The sequence below is a fragment of the Chelmon rostratus genome, chromosome 10, assembly GCF_017976325.1.
Source record: "Chelmon rostratus isolate fCheRos1 chromosome 10, fCheRos1.pri, whole genome shotgun sequence".
Lineage (NCBI taxonomy): Eukaryota > Metazoa > Chordata > Actinopteri > Chaetodontiformes > Chaetodontidae > Chelmon > Chelmon rostratus.
In genome coordinates, this window is record NC_055667.1 from 13187711 (window position 1) to 13208292 (window position 20582).

At 43.0% G+C, this 20582-nt stretch overlaps 1 protein-coding gene across 2 annotated transcripts in view; it reads left to right on the forward strand.

Annotated features, from left to right (window-relative positions):
* Positions 1-329: 329 nt before the first annotated feature.
* The window catches only part of sema3bl (sema domain, immunoglobulin domain (Ig), short basic domain, secreted, (semaphorin) 3bl), a 62102-nt gene continuing 41849 nt past the window's right edge, over positions 330-20582 (forward strand). For both annotated transcript variants that reach the window (XM_041945262.1, XM_041945263.1), the window contains exons 1-2: positions 330-706; positions 19165-19325. In XM_041945262.1, the coding sequence (XP_041801196.1) occupies positions 601-706; positions 19165-19325 (267 nt within the window). In that variant the 5' untranslated portion in view covers positions 330-600. The remainder of the gene's footprint in view (positions 707-19164; positions 19326-20582) is intronic.

The window sequence follows — 20582 nt, forward strand, 5'->3', positions numbered from 1 at the left end:
GCTCATTTACAACGTGTGACATACCTGCTTTAAGTACAGTGTTGCCCCTCTATTGTAGGCGCTGTCTAAGTTCCTCAAACCTGCATGCATGTTATTAATGCAGTGGTGTCATGACTCATATCTCAGCGTGCCTCCAAGTGCCCCGAACTTGGAGAGAATCTGTCGTGCGTAAAGGAGGGGCAGGTCTCTGGGAGCGCTACCGCTCTCTCTATCTGCCTCCGCTGTAAACGCGTGGTCTCTCTCTCTCTCTCTCTCTCTCTCTCTCTCTCTCTCTCTCTCTCTCTCTCTCTCTCTGGGTGAAACAGACTTCTGTTGGGCAGCTGCTGGAAGTGAACTGAGGGAGCGTCAGCCTCAGCGGAGTCAGTGAATCACCTCATCAGCCCGGGCAGAGCGGCAGTCGCTCCGCGGAGAGGACACGCAGCTGCTCGGTCTCAGAGCCTTTTACGCACCAGGGGAGCTACCTGAAAACGCAGATGCTGGCATCGTGAGAAGGGGGACTCACCAGTTTTTTCCCCTAAATCCCCCTGGAATATTCTTTCTGACTGCTGGCAACACGTTTGAAATTACCAGTTACAACCCGGAGGACATTTCCTGAGTAGAATGAAGGGATTTACACCTTTATTCAGCATGATCCTTGTTGCGCTGCTTGTCGCCACTGTCTCTGCGACCAAGTTAAATGTGCCGCGGCTGAGACTGTCATACAAAGGTAATGACGTGATCTATCTATCTATCTATCTATCTACACGCAGATGCTCTCTATCACCTTAATCTGTGCGGGCGCCTACAGGTGGTCATCTTCACCATCTCGTGGGAAATATTTCGGGTCTTCTCTCCTTCTCTTCACAACAAATATATGTGTGTGTTTATATATATATATATTAAAATATTAATAAAAATAATTCTGGCCTTTTCCCTCCTGTGAACGAGGCTTACGAGGCTTTCTTTATTTGCGCATTCATCCCAAACCAAGTATTCTCTTCGCGGTGGTCCGAGCTGGAAGCGTTGAATCCAGGTCGATGTTTTGGCTACTGTTTCGGGGGGTTTATGTGTTTTTAGGAGGCACACATGCGTTCATTTGCTGGCTCCCAGGTTGAAACCGCTCCGCGGTGCAGGCGGGGTGTCCAGCCAGAGGAGATTTTGGCTGAGGCTCACCGGTCTGCGGTGGGATGCACCGTGCTGCGATCGGCTCATTAGAAAAGTTTATGGGGAACGGCAACCGCAAAGAAACACCCAGGAAGGATGTTACAGAATTAGCGCTTATTCGATGGGTGGTTATAAGCATTGTGCCATTAGGTGTAAAAAGAGTAAAAAAGACTGAATCTAAGTGTGATAAAAGTGAGTTTACTGGTTGATTACATGCTTTCAGCTGCTCACATGCCGAATGTTGAAATAGTCTCAGCTAATATCTTATTGAAATGGAAACATTGCCACATACAGGATCATTTTGGCGGTGTTCACATACCATGCCCTCTGTCCTCCCCCACTCTCTAATGTGTGTGCTGTTGTTGACCCTGACTCGCTCAGCTTTATTGATAATAAGGCAGAAAAGGACAAGTGTGTGTGTGTGTGTGTGTGTGTGTGTGTGTGTGTGTGTGTGTGAGAGAGAGTGAGTGTTTAAGTGCTGTTGACTGTGTTGTCGCTCATTGTTTCGTCTCAGCCAGGCCCGAGTGGGTCTGCAATCATCATCAGCGATAGATATCACACAGGATTTCCTCCTGTTCAGCTCCATGTTTTCAGGAGAAAAGTCACCATCTGAGTTTATTGGTCTTCCTGTTGGCTGGACTGGAAATACTGCTCAGGGGAGAGAGAGGGAGAGAGAGACAGAGACAGAGAGAGAGGGAGACAGAGGGATAGGTGTGGTGACTGCACTTTCTACAAATCTGGTAGATTTTAAATGCTTCTGTTAGTGTGTCTACAACATGACATCTTAAAAAGACATTCATGGTCCTACTGAGGATGAACCCCAATGCTTTGGGTGACCCCTGACCTTTTCTCTAATGACACCATGAGGGCAAAATTTCCACATGTGCACCAGAAATAGCAAAAACTAAAAGCTCATAATGAAACTTAACACACCCCGAGGAGAAACCCTCTCCTCTTTTTTTTAACACTCCGTGAGCTTTCCTCTTGTGCCCTTCAGGCCAAAATCTAAACTTTGCGCAAACAATATCTCATAATGGGTAGATTGCCATGAAATTTCCTGGAGTGTGTTCATGTTGCCACAGGAATTAACCCTTTTAATTTGTTTGACTCTGTGGCCTCTCCTCTTGCGCCGCTGACAGAGCAAATGTGACATTCGAGGCCCCACTTCTGGGGCCTGAATTGCAAAATTGTTAGCATATTGTTTATCACATTTACTGCAACACTTCTGCTTTGTGGGACGTAGTGTAATAAACATCGCGGCCCGTCGTGAGGTGCCGCATTGCAGCTACATTATTGCATTCACCAACAAAGTCAGCTGGGCGTAACAAAATGTGACAAAATGTGTGTGTTTCATCATCCAAATGTGATGTTTAGGTTTTGTGACTGTATGCGGTCTGGAGAGTCGGTGCTCATTGCTCCTCTTTATTCCAGACAATGCAGTGGATTCTGGCAGGTTTTAACGAGCTGGATGTGAGATGGTTTTAGAGGTCGGAACATTTCCACAATATTCACTTTCCTGAATGATGTTTTGACCTTTGAGAGATGATGTGCAGAAAATCCCGCAGCACATTTGAGGAGCGGATGCAGAGTGTGGGGAAGCTCTGCTTTCGAGCCCTGGGCAAACACAAGGAGAGGAGCAGGCAGTGCCCAGGAGTGTGAGTCACTGCGTTTCACTCACTTTTTAGAAATATTACACATATCAATTTTCACATTGGTTTTGGAATAAACAGAACTAAAGAAAAACTGTTTTTCTTCATTACTTACCATCTAAACATTTGTGAGCGTTATGAGGCGTGTGGGAAGAAACTCTGCCTACAAGATTCTCATTAGCGACCGACCAGTTTCTCGCTTCCTGTCTCCACGACCTCACATTTGACCCCACAGTTTGCCCGTTTTACATATTTTACCCCTTAACTCGAGCCTCTCTTTTTCCTCTTTTGCCTTTGAATGGTAAATCGTTCCATACGTCTCCATGTGTCTCATCTTCTCGCTCTTTAATTTCTCACTCCTGCTCCTGTCTCTCCCTTCTGTTTGAGTGTCTCTTCCTCCGTCACCCCCTCTCTCATTATTACCCAGAGGGTGTTTGTATTCCCTGGAGGATGTAGAGGTAATTTAGCAACAGGAAAAGCTGTCATTATCTCATTTCAATCAATTAGTGGGTAGAAGTTCAAGCAGGAAGGAGGCCATTTTTACCTCAAAACTATTTAACTACTTCTACTCTGCTCCTCTCTTGATTTTATACACCTCAGTCACTGATTTGGTGATTTGCAGGTAAAATATGTATAGTAAAACTGGCCAAAGTTTAGATGAAGAGTGAATTTTTTTTCATATAACCATCTTTTCAACAGCATTTAAATGACTCCATTTCAGTGTGGTCCTAAATGCATATAAATGCTATTTAATTAAGTGTTATATATAAATTAGATGTTTAAAAAGTAGCTTTTGACCTACAAACAAGCACATCAGTCCTTTCTTATTTTATTAATTAATTTATTTCTCTTCTTCCTGAATCCTTTCCACCGTCCAGGGACGTTGTGTTTATCTAACATTAATATGTACAGAGTAAATCTTAGTTCATAATTTCTTAAAAACCTAATTTGCAATTCAAACCCTCAACAACAAAAGTGAGAATGCCTGTTTGTGTGTTCGTGTGTGTCTTATGAGGTGACATTGAGGCGTCGAGGTATGTGATGTGTGTGTGTGTGTGTGTAGTTGGCTGGACTCCCAGCTCTCTGCCAAGCATCTATACCAGCCTCCCATCATGCATCTCTCTCTGCTTTTCTCTCTGTGTCTCTGTATGTCTTTCATTTGTCTTCCTCTCCCTTCAGCCTGCCTGCTTCATTTATTCATTTGAATTCCCCGTGTCTCGTTTGTGTGCAACACACACTGACTTCAGACCCTCACACTCTGTCGAGTACAATATTCACTTTGTCTCTCCAAAGGCAGGGGGGCACTTGAAAACACCAATGCACACATCGGCGTCCTATTTTGATCAGATTGCATTAGTTTGCAGAGTGAAGGGCCCTGTTTGTTTTCGCTTACAGCCAGTGAATTAATGAGTTTGTTTTCTCAGTCGCCGTTGCCCACATGCATCCACACAGACGGGTGTTGGTTGTTCTTAGGCGGAGCGGGGTAATCTGTCACCGGGAGTCTGTTGGAGGCTCCGGAGCTGCTCGAATGTAGGGCGTCTCCCATCCTTTCATCTCTCCGCTCTTTTCCTTTCTTTGTCCATTCTTTTTCATCTTTCTTTCTAATTTGCATTCATCACTCCCTCCCCGCTCCAATAACTCATTCACTGCAATCTTCCTTTATCCTGTTTTTTCCGAGTTCAGCCTACGTGCTCGCAGCCCTCTGGACCGATCTTAAACCCAGCAAAGGAGAGAAAATGAGGAAACAAAAGAGGGAAACTTGAAGGTTTACTAACCAGGCCAACTGGCTTGTCAGACACTTGTATTTTTTACTAGGATGTATATAACCTCAGCTCTAAGAAACATTGGAAAGAAGTGAGGGTTTTAGAGGTTTTAGTGTTTTAGTAATGGTTGACATGTGTTTAAATTTCAAATGTTTGTGTGAATTCTTAACTTATAGTCGAGGGGTCTTTAGCCTGCCGGCTCAATACCAATATTTAAAGTTTACAGTTACATGAACAATAGTCCAAATACTTTAATAAAAGAGAAAAAAAATAAGAAACGATAAGAACAGTCTGAATATATACTCCTGGTCCAGGTGAAAGTCGTAATCTTTTATTGCATTCAGCTGTAAAATCTGGTTTTGTTAAAAAGAGACGTATTTAAAGAGGTCGAAAAAGTTTGATAAGATCCTCAAGCTCTCAAGAAGTTAGTGTACCAAACTCATCCACTGCAACACCCTCATAATGCCATTTAATGTCCAAATGTTCCATGATGAATGGATGGCACAGGGACTAAGAACCACCACAATATACTGTATATATGCTATATGTAGTCAATTTAAAAAGTTTTTAAAAAAGTTTTTCACTGACTCATTGATACGACATCCATCCATCCATCCATCCATCCATTCATCGATGGGGGGGGTGTCCCAGCTGACAGGAGGTGGGGAGGTGGGGTCTCAAGTCAAGTCCAGTAAGCGGCGGTGGAAAAACAAAGTTGTACATGAATGGAAGTTATTCCTCTACACTGGCAGTAAGGAAGGTTTCATTGGAAAAAACAAATTCTTGCTCTTGGTTTACTCATTTGTGCACATGGAGTGCTTAATTTGTGGACTCAATTTAACAATTTCTGCAAGTCAAGTCAGGTCAGTTATTATAATAAGGCTCTGGAGAGTCTTTTTTTTTTTCTTAAAGAAGTGCAAGATTCAGTCACCCTCAGCACCCGAACACTTTCTCGATAACAAATGAGTTTGTACTGATGTCCATATAGTGTCCATTCTCAATCACGGCGTTCCAGCTGCTGTGTGATGGATACAGGTGTTTAATAACTCATAATAAACACATTATTTAGTGACATGTGAACATAGACTCAACAAGGTTGAAGAGGCTAAACTCAACATACCTGAACCTCCTGTAAAGACACACACACACACCACTTCACAGTCGCGGAGTAACACGTCTTTTCATTTGGCAATTGCACTATAGTTCAGTATTGTGGTTTGAATATAAAATCACAACCAAAACCTTTTTTTTCAATGATTTTCATTCTTATAAATGACATTTTTATTGGCATTTGTGGTGTATATATATGGCCACATACATGTTTTTTTTAATTTTTTTGTTTTTTATATATATAACAGCCAACATATAACATATGAAAGAAGGACAAAAACGCTTTGTCCTGTCACTAAAAATCACCCATATTTAGTTTGGAGGCTACAGAGACTCCGTAGAGAGGTTTTCTTTCTGGTATGTAGACCTGCTGACAGAGGAAACACACTACATGTTTCTGACACCACGGGCATGATGTGAGGGGTGAAGAACGTGTGTGTGTGTGTGTCAGAGAGGAAAGAGAAAGCATGAGCATGTTGGATATAGATATCTGTGTTAGGGAAGAGGCGTTTTTGAGCTGTAAAGCATTAATGTGTGTGTCTGTGTACGTGTTACTGTGTAGGTGTGGAAATTGTGTGTGTGTGTGTGTGTGTGTGTGTTTAAAGCTAACTGTGTGTGATCGTAGCAGAGAGAGAGTCAGTCAGTGTGAGAGACGGCACAGATGGAGGAAGCTGGAAAGCAGAAAAGGTGCCTGTATGTTTGGGGGAGAAAGAAAAAGGCCAGAATGAGCAAAAGGAAAAAAAACAACAAATTAAAGACAAGCGAAAGGAAGAAAGAGACTCACACATCAGAAAGCCACGGGGAGCTCCAAGATAAGAAAATGTTTGCGTAAGGAATCCTTTATAAACACTGAAGCTGAAAATGATTTCTGCTGCTGGGGACAGAACCACAGCCTGTCATGCCAATAAAGAACAACTCTGGTGCTGACTGTTCCTATTGTTCCCCTTGTTTAATGCAGCCATTTGTGAAGGAAATTACATTACAGGTGAGGTCGAGGCTCATTTCTTGGCTGAGCAGACTTGAAATGAACCTGGAACAGTTTCAACATAAAGCAGAAGCAGGTTTCTTTGATGCCAGACATCATATTATTATTATTATTAGAATTATTATAAGGACATTTTGAGTGAACAAATAATGTTATACTGTGGGCACAGAAAATACATGTACAGAAAATACACATTTCTTTGCAGTTGGTTATGTAAATTAACCACAGACTACAAAGAGAAAGTGGATGGCGGTTTGATAAAAACTTCTTTATGCCTCGGGTAAAGGTGAGCTGCTGATCACTGGACGTAAACGTGAGAGGAGAACGGAACTGTAGCGCTCTATGGCTCCATGTGTGTCTTTTATTATGAATGGCCATAATATACCTGTGATAATACACGCAAGGTTTGAATTGCTGGCTCTCTGTACATTAAAGAGGTTTAGACCTGGTTTATTTGGAAGATCATGAGACAACTTCTGCTGTGATTTGTCGCTATAGAAAAAATGGAAATGAATTAAATAGAACGTGGCATTCATTATTTTTGCATACAAGTACATTTCATCTTATTGATTACATACAGTAACTTGACATTAGTGGCCGCAGGAGAAGACTGCTTGTGTTTTTTAATTGTTGGCAAATCATTTAACATTGCACTATTTGCTCCTGTGTGAGGAACGTTAACTAAAAACTACAGTGCCCAGTTTTCTTTAAAAAGTCCCACAGACAAGACTGACCAGGACATTGTTGGTTTTATTCATTCAGGTCTATCCCTGATAATGTCTGGGTGTGTCTGGATGGAGTTAGAACAAAATAAAAGTTGTGTAGTCATGGTACATCTCTAAGATGTAGTTAAACTATGAAAAAGTAAATTGTACAAAGAATGAAAAAGGCTGGACTGCCTCTGTATAAACACCTATTAGCTGCCCCTGGGAGATAAATCTAACACCCCACCACATCCCTTAAAGTCCAAGGATAAACCCTGGCTGGATTCAGATGGTTTGGCTTTGCTGCAAAATATGTTAAGATAAACACAGCATTGATACCCCGCAAAGGTCAGCGCACACAGGCCTCTATGAGTCTCAAATGCCTGAACCACAACTGCACTGTGAATTAAAACATGTGCCTCTAATGCTGGCATGAACCAACAGGCTGAAAGATGAATGTCCATGAAAGAGGGGAAACATCAATGAATCTCAAAGAACAGAGTGAGAAGAGGGCAGAGGGTAAAGAGAGGGAAGTAATGAATGAAAGATCTGTGGCGGGAAAACAAGCGATGGATCCATGACAGGGTGAGCGTAAAAGAAAGAGAGGAAGAGAGTGACTGAAGAGAGGAAAAAGCGAGCGTTAGACGGAGATGGAAATACCAGAGTAGGGCAGATAAAAAGGGGTCATGGTACTGTGGTGGAGAGAGATAAATGGATGAAAAAAAAAAAAAGACAGAGAGGGGCGAAGAAAATGAAGAAGAACAGGACAGGAAGGAGTAGAGTGAAAGATGAGGGAGATGGAAGAATGACAGATAGATGGATAAAAGGAAGAGAGAGGCTAACCTGAAGGCTGAAAGACACTGGTCCCTTTTAGAAGCAAAGGTTGAGGGTTCAAGTCCCAACAATGTGGCTTTGACCATCTGTCATGTAGATTACTAAGTACTCCACTTACACACAGGAGTTATGGGACATGTGTGTGTCGCTGTCTCACATAGCAGGAGTATCCAGTATCTCTCTCCTTTGTGCCGTTATGTCTACTCAATCTTCTTTGACTAGCATGTCCCTGTTAAAGAAAAGATGTGTGTGTGTGTGTGTGTGTGTGTGTGTGTTCATGTGTGCATGTGTGCATATGTGCTAAGAGGCCAGCCAAAACCAACCACAGCGATGGCCGTTGTTTTAACATGAGCGTTACAAATCACAGCATTGGATGTTCACCAAGGGGGGTTCAAGTCCTGAAAACCCATTTATTTAAACTTTCTACACTCTGCCACACCCTGAAGAGTGTACACACACACACACACACACACACACACACACACACACACACAGCAGCTCCCCTCCCTCCTGTCCTCCAGAGATCTGACCCACCCTCTGCTCTGGTACTGATGTGATCCATTGTTATCTACTCTGGTCTGTGCTGGTCTTTTCTGTTCTGATCCTGTGATTTCTTTTCTGTTTCAGCTAAAAGCCTCTCTCTCTGTGTGTGTGTGGGATTTTGATCTTTCAAATGCCCCCAAAGGCATATTTCTGCTGTGGAAAATTAGATATAATGAGTGCATGAACTGTTCAATGTCATGTCAATCAACCCAGTAGTTGTTGAGACATTTTACCAAAAAAACAACAGATGTGAACCTCATGATGGCGCTAGAGGAAGTGTCAGAGGTCTGGTCATTGGGATTCATCATCTGGGAGCTAAAAATGCATGAAGAAAAATTACATTATAATTCACAGAAAAACCTGCTGACCGACAGACAGGCTGATATTGCGATATTGCCTTCAATACACCCGTCCACCATCACACTTGAACATTTGAACATAGCACTTCTGACCACATTGCCACTGATAATGAAAACTGTTTAGCAAATGTGTTCAGGTCAAATGTTGGTTGGTGGGCTGACACTCTAATGAAACCCAAAATGAAACCCCAAAGCCAAAATAGTGTCTCACTGGGGCCCATTTCACCAAATTTGCAGCATGTGAGCTGCAATTTGTAACAAGAGATCATTTTCTGATTGTTAATTTTGCCATCACCATCAGAACGAACACCATTCTTACGGTGCATGAGTGTGCAAGCAGTGCTCGTAAATCACCCTTGGGAAGCGAGCCTCTGGTGTGAACAATAATTGTCTGTGTTGGCTTGTGCGTCTCTAACTTGTCAAAAAGTATTTGGGCGATGGTCCGGCACCATTATTGAAAAGCAGTGCAAATGTAATATTGAAAAGAAGGTTACATGGCTGTCCATGTCAACCCAAAGCTTTTAATACTTTCAACAAATCACAGTCTCATAATAACACCTTGTGAAAACTCTGTGCTCACTTGGACTAATGTTGAACTTGGCCTCATGCTGGAAGTCACCGTCCGCCAAGTGCATGCTGGGTCCTGGTGTTGAAAGGACACATGGCTTTCCAGTGTTTTATATTAGGTCTTATTGTTCCGGCTTGAGAAAGAAACCTCCCTCCATCGCCATCTCTCTGTGAGACAGATAAACATCGTCAGCTCTGCTCGTGCATTTTTTTACCAGAGACATTAAGGGATTAGTGGGCATTACATATAATACAGCTGGAGCTTCCTGCAGAGAGCAGCAAGCACACAAAGAAAGCAAAACAGAAAGAAAGAAACCTGCGAGGATGATTACACACAGACACACACACACACACACACACACACGCACGCACACACACACACACACACACACACACACGCACACACACACACACACGCACACACACACACAAACTCTTCTTCTCAAGTTAAGTCAATGTTCAACTGTTTGGTGCTTTGGCTCAGAACCAATGCAAAGTGAGAGAGAAACAGGCCAGAAGCGCTGGGAACCCACTTTATTGCAGGATGGGAGACGGTACATGTCACACACACTGAGGTGCTGCGCCCCCTGCCACCGAAACAAACACACCCTCCCTGGCAGAAATCAGTTAGTTCCACTGGAGCTGCTGACAAGAAGAGTCGAGTATAAGGGACTCCACTGTGGACTGATGTGTCTATAAGACAGCAGCTGACAAACACCAAAACATTTCACACAGTTAACTGACACCAGAGGAAAAGCTCCGTTCAGGGTGTGCATACTCGAGGGCATACGTGTTTTTTTTATTTTAACTGAGAGAGTTCTGCCAAATGTGCACTGGCCTCCCATGCATTCACTTCATTTGCTGCAGAATAGAGAACCAGCTTTATACATTCAACCACAAATCTTGCACTGTTTCCATGCATATCACATTTTTTTGTAACAGAAACTAGCTGAAAAAAATTTGACTATAGTCCTTTTCCCTCCTCTTTTCTTACAAAAATGAGTAGAGAGATCTTTGGCACTGCATTTGTTGTGTTAATGTAACTATTAATTATCATCTTTGTGATACAGAATCTTCATTATTGCAGTTCTTGGTTTAAAACTGCTACTTATTTTACGCTGTTTGTCAAGTTTGTCACAAAATAGCCAAGCTGACAATTGATTTGCCATAAAACGTCAAAAACCATCCCAAAAACAAAACAAACCCCCCTCCCAAAATTGATAGACCTATGATGTGATAATAAAACAAAATTATAATAGTTTTGACAAAACTGACAAAAAATAATTGAAATATACTGTACAGAATTGCACTTTGCTGCATTCAATACACAAAGCGTGTGTGAGCCCAGCAGAGAGCTGGCAGGACTGTTTATGCTGAGAGCCAGCGGAAAACTTTATAGAGAGTTGGAGGCCTCGGATGAGGCATCAAGGGAGTGAGGGATGAGAGTGAAATAATAAAACTGGGAAGTTTAAAGAGAGAACGAGGGAGAGAAATTGCTTTGGTCTGTAGAGGGAAATGTACTGTAGAATTGGTAGGAGTGATGAAGTGAAACAGAGTAAGGATGAGGAAGAAGTGAGGAGGGAGGATGACAGATTTTTGAGACCAAAGAGAGGAGGGCTAAGATTAAGGAAGGAAAGAAGCAGGGATGAAGAAAAGGAAGGAGGAAAGCTTGGGTTAAGAGAAGTGGGGTTTCTCATAGATCATTTTGGACGAGACACATGAAATGAGGGAGAGGTGTGTGGTTCGGATGAGTAATGGAGTACGAGTGGATTAAAAAATGGGAGGAAGAAAAGATGAAAGTGGACAAATGAGAAAGATGGATAGAGAGAAGGCAACTGGCCGTCAGGGAGGAGGAGGAGAAGGAGAGAGGAGGGAGAGATGATGAAATGAGGGAGGAAGGGGAGGCAGAGGAGGGTGAGGGTTGATGAGAATCGAGGGTGATGAGGTAACACCCTGCGCTGTGTTTTGATTGGCCCAGCAGGGAAGATCGGGTAACAGGAACTCTGATAGGCATCCTGAGACGGCTGAGAGAGAAGAAGCTTTGAATGTGTCAGTGGTGTGTGTGTGTGTGTTTGTGTGTGTGTTTGTGTGTGTGTGTGTGTGTGTGTGTGAGAGAGAGAGAGAGAGAGAGAGAGAGAGAGAGAGAGAAGAAACAAAGGCAGCAGAGCAAGGGTTTTGTGTGTGCTCTCTCTTTGGCGCTCATCTCACTTCTCGTGGTTTTATTCACATGATCAAGCGTGTTAAAAATGCGAGTTGTGCAGTCAAGATGACATCTGCAGTGAGGAGCAGGAACAGGTTGGCAGGAAATCCCAGGATTTACTCTGTCATGAGTTATCAGGCCTGCGGTGTCTCTGCCAGGACAAATCCCCGCGAGTTTAAACAATGAAAACACAGATATGTGGAGGTCTAACAGCTATGAATTAATACTTTCCAAATAACTGAGCCTGACAAAGAAATTCGAAAACAATCATGTGAGTGACAGCAAAATTGTGGTCTCACTAAAAACTTCGAATACAAACTTTGCTACTCTATAATAATGATAGTACAGTAGTAATGGAGGCCTATGTGCAACTACACTGACCTGCAGAACATGACTAATAATATCTGTAATCAACACTCCCCTCTGAGCTATATATATGTGTGTGTGCGAGTTTGTGTAGTATAAATGTATATTTGAGAACTTTTTTTCAGTCAGATGCTAATTGTCCCATTTTATTAAGCCTACTGGGCTTTCAGCTAAGTCCACTGTAATCCCATCTGTGGCAATATTACCTTCATAGCAATCCATCTAATGGTCGTTGTGATATTTCAGTGAGGACCAAAGTGGTGGAGTGACCAAAAGATCGAACGAGCAGCACTGCAGCATGGCTGGCATGAGTAAAAATATGCCCACAAGTTGTGAAATTGTACAGAAAAAAAAATTTAATTGTGATGTTAAAATCTTATGTTTAGCATTTTGACTTTCTGAACTTAATCAGCACTCACTATTCTGACGTGAATGATGTGACATAAGTGTAACTTGTCACATTTACCCCTGTAACAATAAATGCAGGATTTTTCTTTGCATTCTCTTCTCTTCTCTTTTTTAAAAAACAAGTCAATTTATTTCATGAGGAGGCATCCATAATGTAGAAAGTTTGTCCAGCGCTAGCACACACCTCACAAAGACCCACAGAGGGAGGCCAAATGAAGAGGATGAGATGGAATATGAGTGCTGGGAGAGGAGGAGAAGCACTTCGAGGTGACTTCTTGTGCATATGGCGGATTCCAGGAATACTTGGCACACTGCAACAATATACAGCCAAGATCTAATGAGAGCCTGGGAAGTCTGTCAGCAGTGTAATGAGTCTAATGGGTCTTTATTTGTTTGTGAGCGTGTGTGCGTTTGTGTGTCAGAGCTCGTGAAAATAAAACGTCGAAGAGCAATATTTATCGACGGAGGCTGACAGTGTGTTCTGTCAGCTGAGACGGGAATAGGTGTGACTGAACCAGCGACTTGCTGATTAAAGATGATGTGTGTGTGTGTGTGTGTGTGTGTGTGAGAGAGAGAGAGAGAGAGAGTTTCTGGCATGCATTTTGTAGCACAGGGGGTCTAATAGGCTTCAGATGTGTCCCCCTCTCCCACTGAGCCAACAGCAACACTGATACTAGTGTGTGTGTATGTGCCCACATATATGCATGTATGTGTGTGTGTGTGCCTGCAGCTTCACACAGTTTACTCTCTGCCTTTGCCCAATTTGTACATTAGAGATGTCAGCATGGGATTTTGAAGTGTACTTTCTCTCCTTCTCTCCTTTCTCTCTTCTCTTGAACCCACTTTCACTCGTTTCCAGACCTGCCTGTGCAAATCTTGTTTTTGACCTCTTTGTTGCTCATTTTCCCTCCATCACCGAATGCAAAAATGCACTTGTGTAGCCATGCTGCCCTCCGTTTCATCCCGCTCGATCTTTCCTTTTTATCTTTAATCAGGGGTTTGATGACATTTCGACGGCGGGTGATGAAAGTGTGGTGTAACCTCCGAGATCAAACAAAAATATGCAAATAAGCGAGTGGGCTCTGGAGCAGCGGTGAATTAGCAGTCCACATGTCTGACTCAGATTTGAGTGACACCAGGGCACGTCTCAGCCCAGCTAAGCGGAACATCGACAATGTAAACAAATCTCAGAATGGATTACTGCATACGTATCTTTGAAGTGGCTGCGACAGCGCGATGCTCTAGCTGAGGTTTGACACGTACAGTGAAACCAGATGCTGCCTCGCGTGTCGCTTTGGTTTGGCACGGCTGCTGTTTGTCAAATCAGCGTCGGCCGGCTGCCTACGGGGAAACGAGACACATTGGAGACAGATGTAGAGGTTTCTGTATGGATGCTGCAAGGAAGTCCGTAGACATACAGGGCCTTGAGACACAAGATGAACAAAAAGAAAGGCAAGAGAGAGACAGGAAGACGGATGAGAAGAGATGAAACTGAAGACATATTTAGAAGTGACCTCAGGAGAGGAAAAAATAACACCAGGGAGGAAGTTAAGGATGGATAGACAGAGAAGAGGGAGGTTAAACGATGGATGGAGGAGATGTGACGATGGATAGACGGCAGGAGAGAGAGAGGCTGGTGAGAGGTGAGACAGTGGTTTGGTTTCCACAGCGAGGCGATGAGCTGCTGGAGTGATAACAAGCTACAGATGGAAGCTGTTAGCTCACCTTTCCCCTCTGCGTGCGCTTGTGTGTGTGTGTGTGTGTGTGTGTGTGTGTGTGGTTGTGGTATTTATGTGCTTACATTCTTGTTGTTGTCTAAGGGAGATTTGTGTACACTTCTGAATGATTTACGAGATACAAAGACAGACAGAAAGAAGAAAGAGACAGAGGGCTGCGCATGATTGTGGGTATGTGTTTACAGCATGTAGGAAACTGAGTGGAACAAGGTACGCTGTGCAGAAAATATTGAGCTTGACAGAGAGGATCAGGTAATTACTGAATTTAAGGATAAAAGTCCAGGAAACTGAGATACAGAAATGCAGGTTAGTACACAAAACCACAAGAGATTAAATCGCTAGAGTGTAAACTAGATTGGAAAACTGGAAGTGTGACTCCTTCAATGACTGAAACAATGATCCAGTGATGAGTGGCAGCTGAGCTACTGCCAGGCTGATGAGCTGATGGACAGCAGGTGGGCGGGTTCAGCAGGTGTGCCTCGTCAGCAGGGAGCCAGGAGAGGACAGACAGACAGGTAGACAGCTGCGCCTGCAGTCACCAAACAAATACTGAGAGGTGATGTTATTGTGCGTGTTTAAAGTAGCCAATCATTGTTCAGAGACGCAGAACTACATTTTAAAATGATGCATCCTTGTTTCTTTTGCTCTGAGTGCTAAAGGTCTGTGCTAGTGGGATGGTCATGCCTGTCTGTTGGCCGGTCGGTCCACCACTTTGATCCAGACTGAAATATGCAGATTTTCATGATCCCAAGAGGATGAATCCTGCAGACTTCGGTGATTCCCCAACTTTCTCCTCCAGCGCCACCATGAGGTTGACAGTTGTGGTTTTGATTAAATAGTCTCAATAATTGTTTTTATGCGTGTCCCCCACAGGATGAATCGTAATAACATACATAAATTGCATGCACGATGCTGCTTTGGAACAACCCATATGTGCCATTTATGTGTTTTCCTCAGTGCAAAGAAATAGGAAGATACTGTTAACACACTATGTACTTATTCTAACTTTAAAGCTCAATGAAAAGAAACAAGACCACTGATCCAGGTCAATGTACTGTGTATGTTTCTGAATTGATGGGGTTTTGGGGGGGGCATTTTGTCATACTGGCTTGAAATACAGGTACAGAGAAAGAGCATGAGACGCATCAAAGGTGCTTGGCCAGAATTTAGTGTCACGGGCTATCTACACCACTGGAGGATAGCAGTAGCAGAGGTTTTGAAACTTTGGTTTGGCTTTTCTCTTTCTTTTTTTTTTTGTAACTCTGAAAATAATTTTGATAAATATAGCAAATACGCTAAACCTTGTTAGTCGTGGTCAGACAGTGCACCCTCTGGCTTGATTTTATAGTTGTGGTTTGAACATTACATCTCGCCTCATGTCAACAGCGTCTGCTAAAGGCCTCAGCACACGATACAAGTCGCTCTTCATCACTCACTCTCCAGCTGGAGGTAATCTCGGAGCTCAGAGCTATGCGGAAAAAGCTGAACTTGACAGACAGACAGTCATCAGCTGACGATGTGTAGAGCTGCCTGCATGTTCTGCTGATAAACTGTGTCACGATAACAAGTATTGGAGCCTTCAGCTGAAATATCTGGCATCGACATGTCTGCTGGTGTCAGCACATGAGTGCTAATGTTTAATTTCTGCTAAGCAGTGAACTTATTTATTTGATTTATATGTAGTGTTGTGACGTTATCAGCATTTCATTAAAATAAAGTCAAAGTATGTATATCTTCAAACACTGAGAAAATAAAGCATATATGAAAATGTATATCATGCAAAGGCACATATCTCCAGTACCTAATGGAAAACAGTTCTACAGCTTATCTCCTGTTTCCTGATCATATTTTTTCTGCTCACCTTGTCAGTCCCAATAAATCCATCATATATCTGTGTCTGTCTTGTGGCTTTCTCTGCCTGTCTCTCTTCGTACTCATTATTTTCTGACTTTTACCAGCTGCTCAAAGCCACAATACCCCTCCCATCCCTCTCCAGCTTCATCTTTCTTTCTCCAACTTCCTCCAACTCCCTGCAGTACGTCCCCGATGTCTTCCTGCTTGTATGTGTCCTCATTATTCTCTTGCCAGCAGCTTTAAAGTTTTACATCCCGTCTTTCTTATAAAACTAAACTAAAAATCCTCATTGCTGTCTTTTAACAGGCTTTGATGTCGGCTGGCCTCAGCGGAGGAGAGTTGTTTCAGTAGATTTGTCGGTTCGTCCTGGTTTTGATGTGGCTGCTGCAAAGACCCTATTAGGCAGTGTGTACACGGAGAAAACATGACAAAGTGTTAAACTGTTGAAAGTGTTCTCCCCTCACTGTAAAAGTTTCTTCTGCACTGGTAATGAGGGTAATCTAGGGTGAGGCTGTTTGAATGTTTGTCTCTATATATCTGTGTGTGTGTGTGTGTGTGTGTGTGTGTGTGTGCGTGCCTGCAGGCAAAGCAAGACTGGAAAAAGAGTAAAGAACGACTGAGGCATCTAGAGTTTGTGTGAGTGTGTGTGTGTGTGGCGCAATGCTGAAACGATAAATTACTGTGACAGAAATGTAGTCAACTGACAATAAATAAGTTATTGATTAATCAGTGAAATCATTTATCAGTTCTAGTCTCAGCTGTTTTCATTGAACCTCTGTGGTTTATGGATTAATCAATAAAGAAAGTAATTCTTATGCCCAGCTCTACTGTGTGTGTGTGTGTGTGTGTGTGTGTGTGTGTGTGTGTATGTGGAAACTTATGAGTTTAAGAAACAGAGATTTCTAATGGAACCAGATCATCTTTTTGTGTGTGTGTGAGTGTGTGTCAGGCCCCAATGATGGACAAGGTGTGACCGGTACACGGGGTCCCTGTGCTTCACTCAGTCAATACCCTGGCTGAGTGGTGAGTGACTGAGCCTACTTTCTCACTGTGTGTGTGTGTGTCTGTGTGTGTGTGTGTGTGTGCAGGTTAGTGTGTGTCGAACTGAGTGAAAAGGAGAGAGAGGAGTAAGGAGCGTGACGGACGAGTGATGAGAGGTAGACGGAAAGCCGATTCAGTCTGAGGACCCCTCCACCGAGAGTTTGGCATACCGAAGATGTGTCATACATATTTTTCTCTCCTCGTCTTGTTACCTACAGAGAGAGAGAGGGAAGAGTAGTCAAGACAATGAAGGAAGAGTAGGAGAGGCAGATGTAAGAGGTGTTTGTGTGAGAAAGTGGAAGATTTCGAAGTTGTGGGAGGCTGAGAAGCAGCTTGCTGTTGTTTCTGTACTGGCACATGTCTGCATATGTGTGTGTGTGTGTGTATGAGTGAGACACCCCACGTCTAACTGATCTTGACTTCACCCCGGTCTCTACCGCTCCTGCAGAGTCGTTGCATCAACCTTTTGACTTTGAAGCTGCTGCCAGATCAGAAAGGAGAGCCAGGTGCAGGCTGGTGTGTACAGATGGACTCCTGCTCTCCTACTGATACATGTTTACTTATGTGGGAGTGTGTATCGCACGTGTGTGTGCACTGCAGAAGCTTAACAGTAGTGGTTTTCAGCTGGTTTAGTATCACTGGATTCAAATACAGTAGTAGACCCCACTTCGTTCAAAATGACTGAATTATGACTTGCCAGATCAACCAATAGCAAACCTATTAAAGAGACACAAACACAGTAAATGTGCTCTACATGTGCAGGTGTGCATGGTCATCGATGCAGCGTGCACAATAGAAGGATGCCACATGCTGTGAATGCAGGGGTGGAGGTTCAAGACAAATAAAGTGTCAAGGTCCGTGTTCAACTTTCCTGCTTTTCACCACAGCGAGCACGTGAACACACACTCTGATTGAACATGTTGGTCTCATGTCTGAATGAGCACCATCGTCACGTTTGTGTCAATGTCACGACGATAAGTCTGAATTGATGCCTTCATAATAATGTGAGGGCAGCAGCAGCAGCACAAGTTGAAACAGACAGAAAATAAAAAACATGAAGGAGGGATTAGGATTTAATGCATCCCTTGTGCTGCCTCAGAAGATCATCAGAAATAAACCTCTGGAATCATCTGCACAAAATCAGTTTGATACAGTAGGAAACACTGTGAAAGAGCCAGCTTTAAAGCACCAAGGAAATCATCTCATATTAGATCAGTCTATAAAAACTATTTTCCCCTCACAGAGTGACCCAGACAAAACAGTTTTTTTAAAAAAACCTCTTACAATAAAAGCCTTACCAACAGTCAATCCATGTGTTTTCAATGTTCGTTCATGCCAAAAAATAGGACTTAAACTAGAGTCCCAACTCAATATCCTGTCATTCAATGCTCGTGCACTGTTGGATACTGGAAAGCAGGAGCAGACTTCGCTATCAAATCACAATAAATGTTAAACTTATGTGAAAACGTATCTCCAATTTCAGCATCAGAAGCGGAGGCAATTAACACTTCAGGGACAAAATAAGGTTTGGAATCCGTCAGCAGCCTGTGAGAGAGCAGAAACACTTGTGTTCCTTTTCATCATAAAGGCAGAAGTCACCTGTCACTTTAACAGACAGCTGGAGCCGGCAGTGTTACGTATCCCATGTCTTTAGTTGTTTAATCTCTGTTTAGCCTCTCCTGTCTTTTATATTTGGGTATTCTCCTGCTTGGATTTTTGACTGCTTAAAGGGAAAATTAAGTGAGAAGTGTTATGGAAATTAAACTCATTCATCTCTTTGCTTCGTCCCTGCATCGTTATCTTCCCAACGTCCGTCTCCACTTTATCCTGCTTACCTACTCCATCGCATTGCCTGTTTCTTCTGAATGCCATCTCTCACCCTTTTCTCTCCCCTCCCCGCAGACCTGCTGTCCACCAACAGGTCGTCTATCTTCAGCGGTCATCACGGCCAGCTGTCTCTCACCGCCGTCTTCCTGGATGAGTACCGAGACCGCCTCTTCCTGGGAGGGAAAGATGTCCTGTACTCTCTCCTGCTGGGGCCTGCCAGCAGCGAGTCCAAAGAGGTGAGGTGTTCGGAGGCAGTAAATAATAATCAGCTCAAGTTATTGAACTGAACTGAAGGTAAAAGGTTAGTCGCTCTGCAGTTTACATTCATCATTCCATTTTGATTGAAGCTGCAGTGTCTCTGCAAGGGCTTTCAATCTGTAGGATGTGATGTATGACTTGAAGATACAGGCGTAGGATTATGTGTTTTTCCAGAATTCCCCCCTTTACCGAACATCTGTTTAAGCACTCTCTGCCATAAATCTACCATAAACGTGGTGACTCAAACCTGAACAGCCGTTTGATTTCCTATTACAGCTAGTGCATAATCGCTGACACAGTAACAGAAAACAGTGATGAAAATATTAAACGGACCTTGAAGAAAGCTCAGTTTTCACACACCTGCGTTCATTTGTGATTTCTGACCAGTTCAGGACTCTTAACGTGAAATCCACTGGGTTGCCGTCGCGTAAACATTTAACAACATTAACAACAACATTAACATAAAGAATATTTCACATCAATCTCTTCGCAGTGTTCCGCTCGTCGTGGATCAAACGTTGTTTTTCCCTCTACGTCGCCTTTAATCTGCACATTCATTTGTAATTAAGGCCCGTCAAACACACAGTTACAGCTTTTTGGCTCGTCAGAAGAACATGAGAGATGAGTTACGATCCAGACGTCAGATCTGTCAGCCGTGCTGCAGTTTCCCACTGTCATCAAACACTGAGAGTCTGACTAACAGAGAGCGAGGGATGCTTATCATGCCTCGCTCTCTTCCATCTACAAATATTGGGTCTTTGAGTTTATTCTCAATATTTTGAAAGAAGAACAGAGTTCATGTCGCTGTGATGCTTCATCAGTGTGACAAACATCTTGTCTAAGCCAAGAAGCCTAACATGTTAACAATTATGGAAAAATGTGTCATATTATTGTTCAGTGGTGCAGTAGACATAGTTCAGCTTTGCTGTGATTAGTGGAGTTATTGCACCTTTGAGTTACATCTTATGAGTTTTTATTGGAAAGCTTTGACACCGGGGAAATGATTTCATCTCAGAGTAACTGAGGAAATAAGCAGCACGTTTATTTATATCTGACTTTTCAGTAGGGTGCCCAGTTTAATCTGTGTTCTGTTAAACTGGTTTCCAGTAAACATAGAACAAAAATAAACCTCTATATAAAAGAGGAACAGCAGTGTGTGTGTGTGTGTGTGTGTGTGTGTACCTGTACTCATACATGGGCCAAAGAGGCTGTGATGACACAAAGTGAACGGGTGA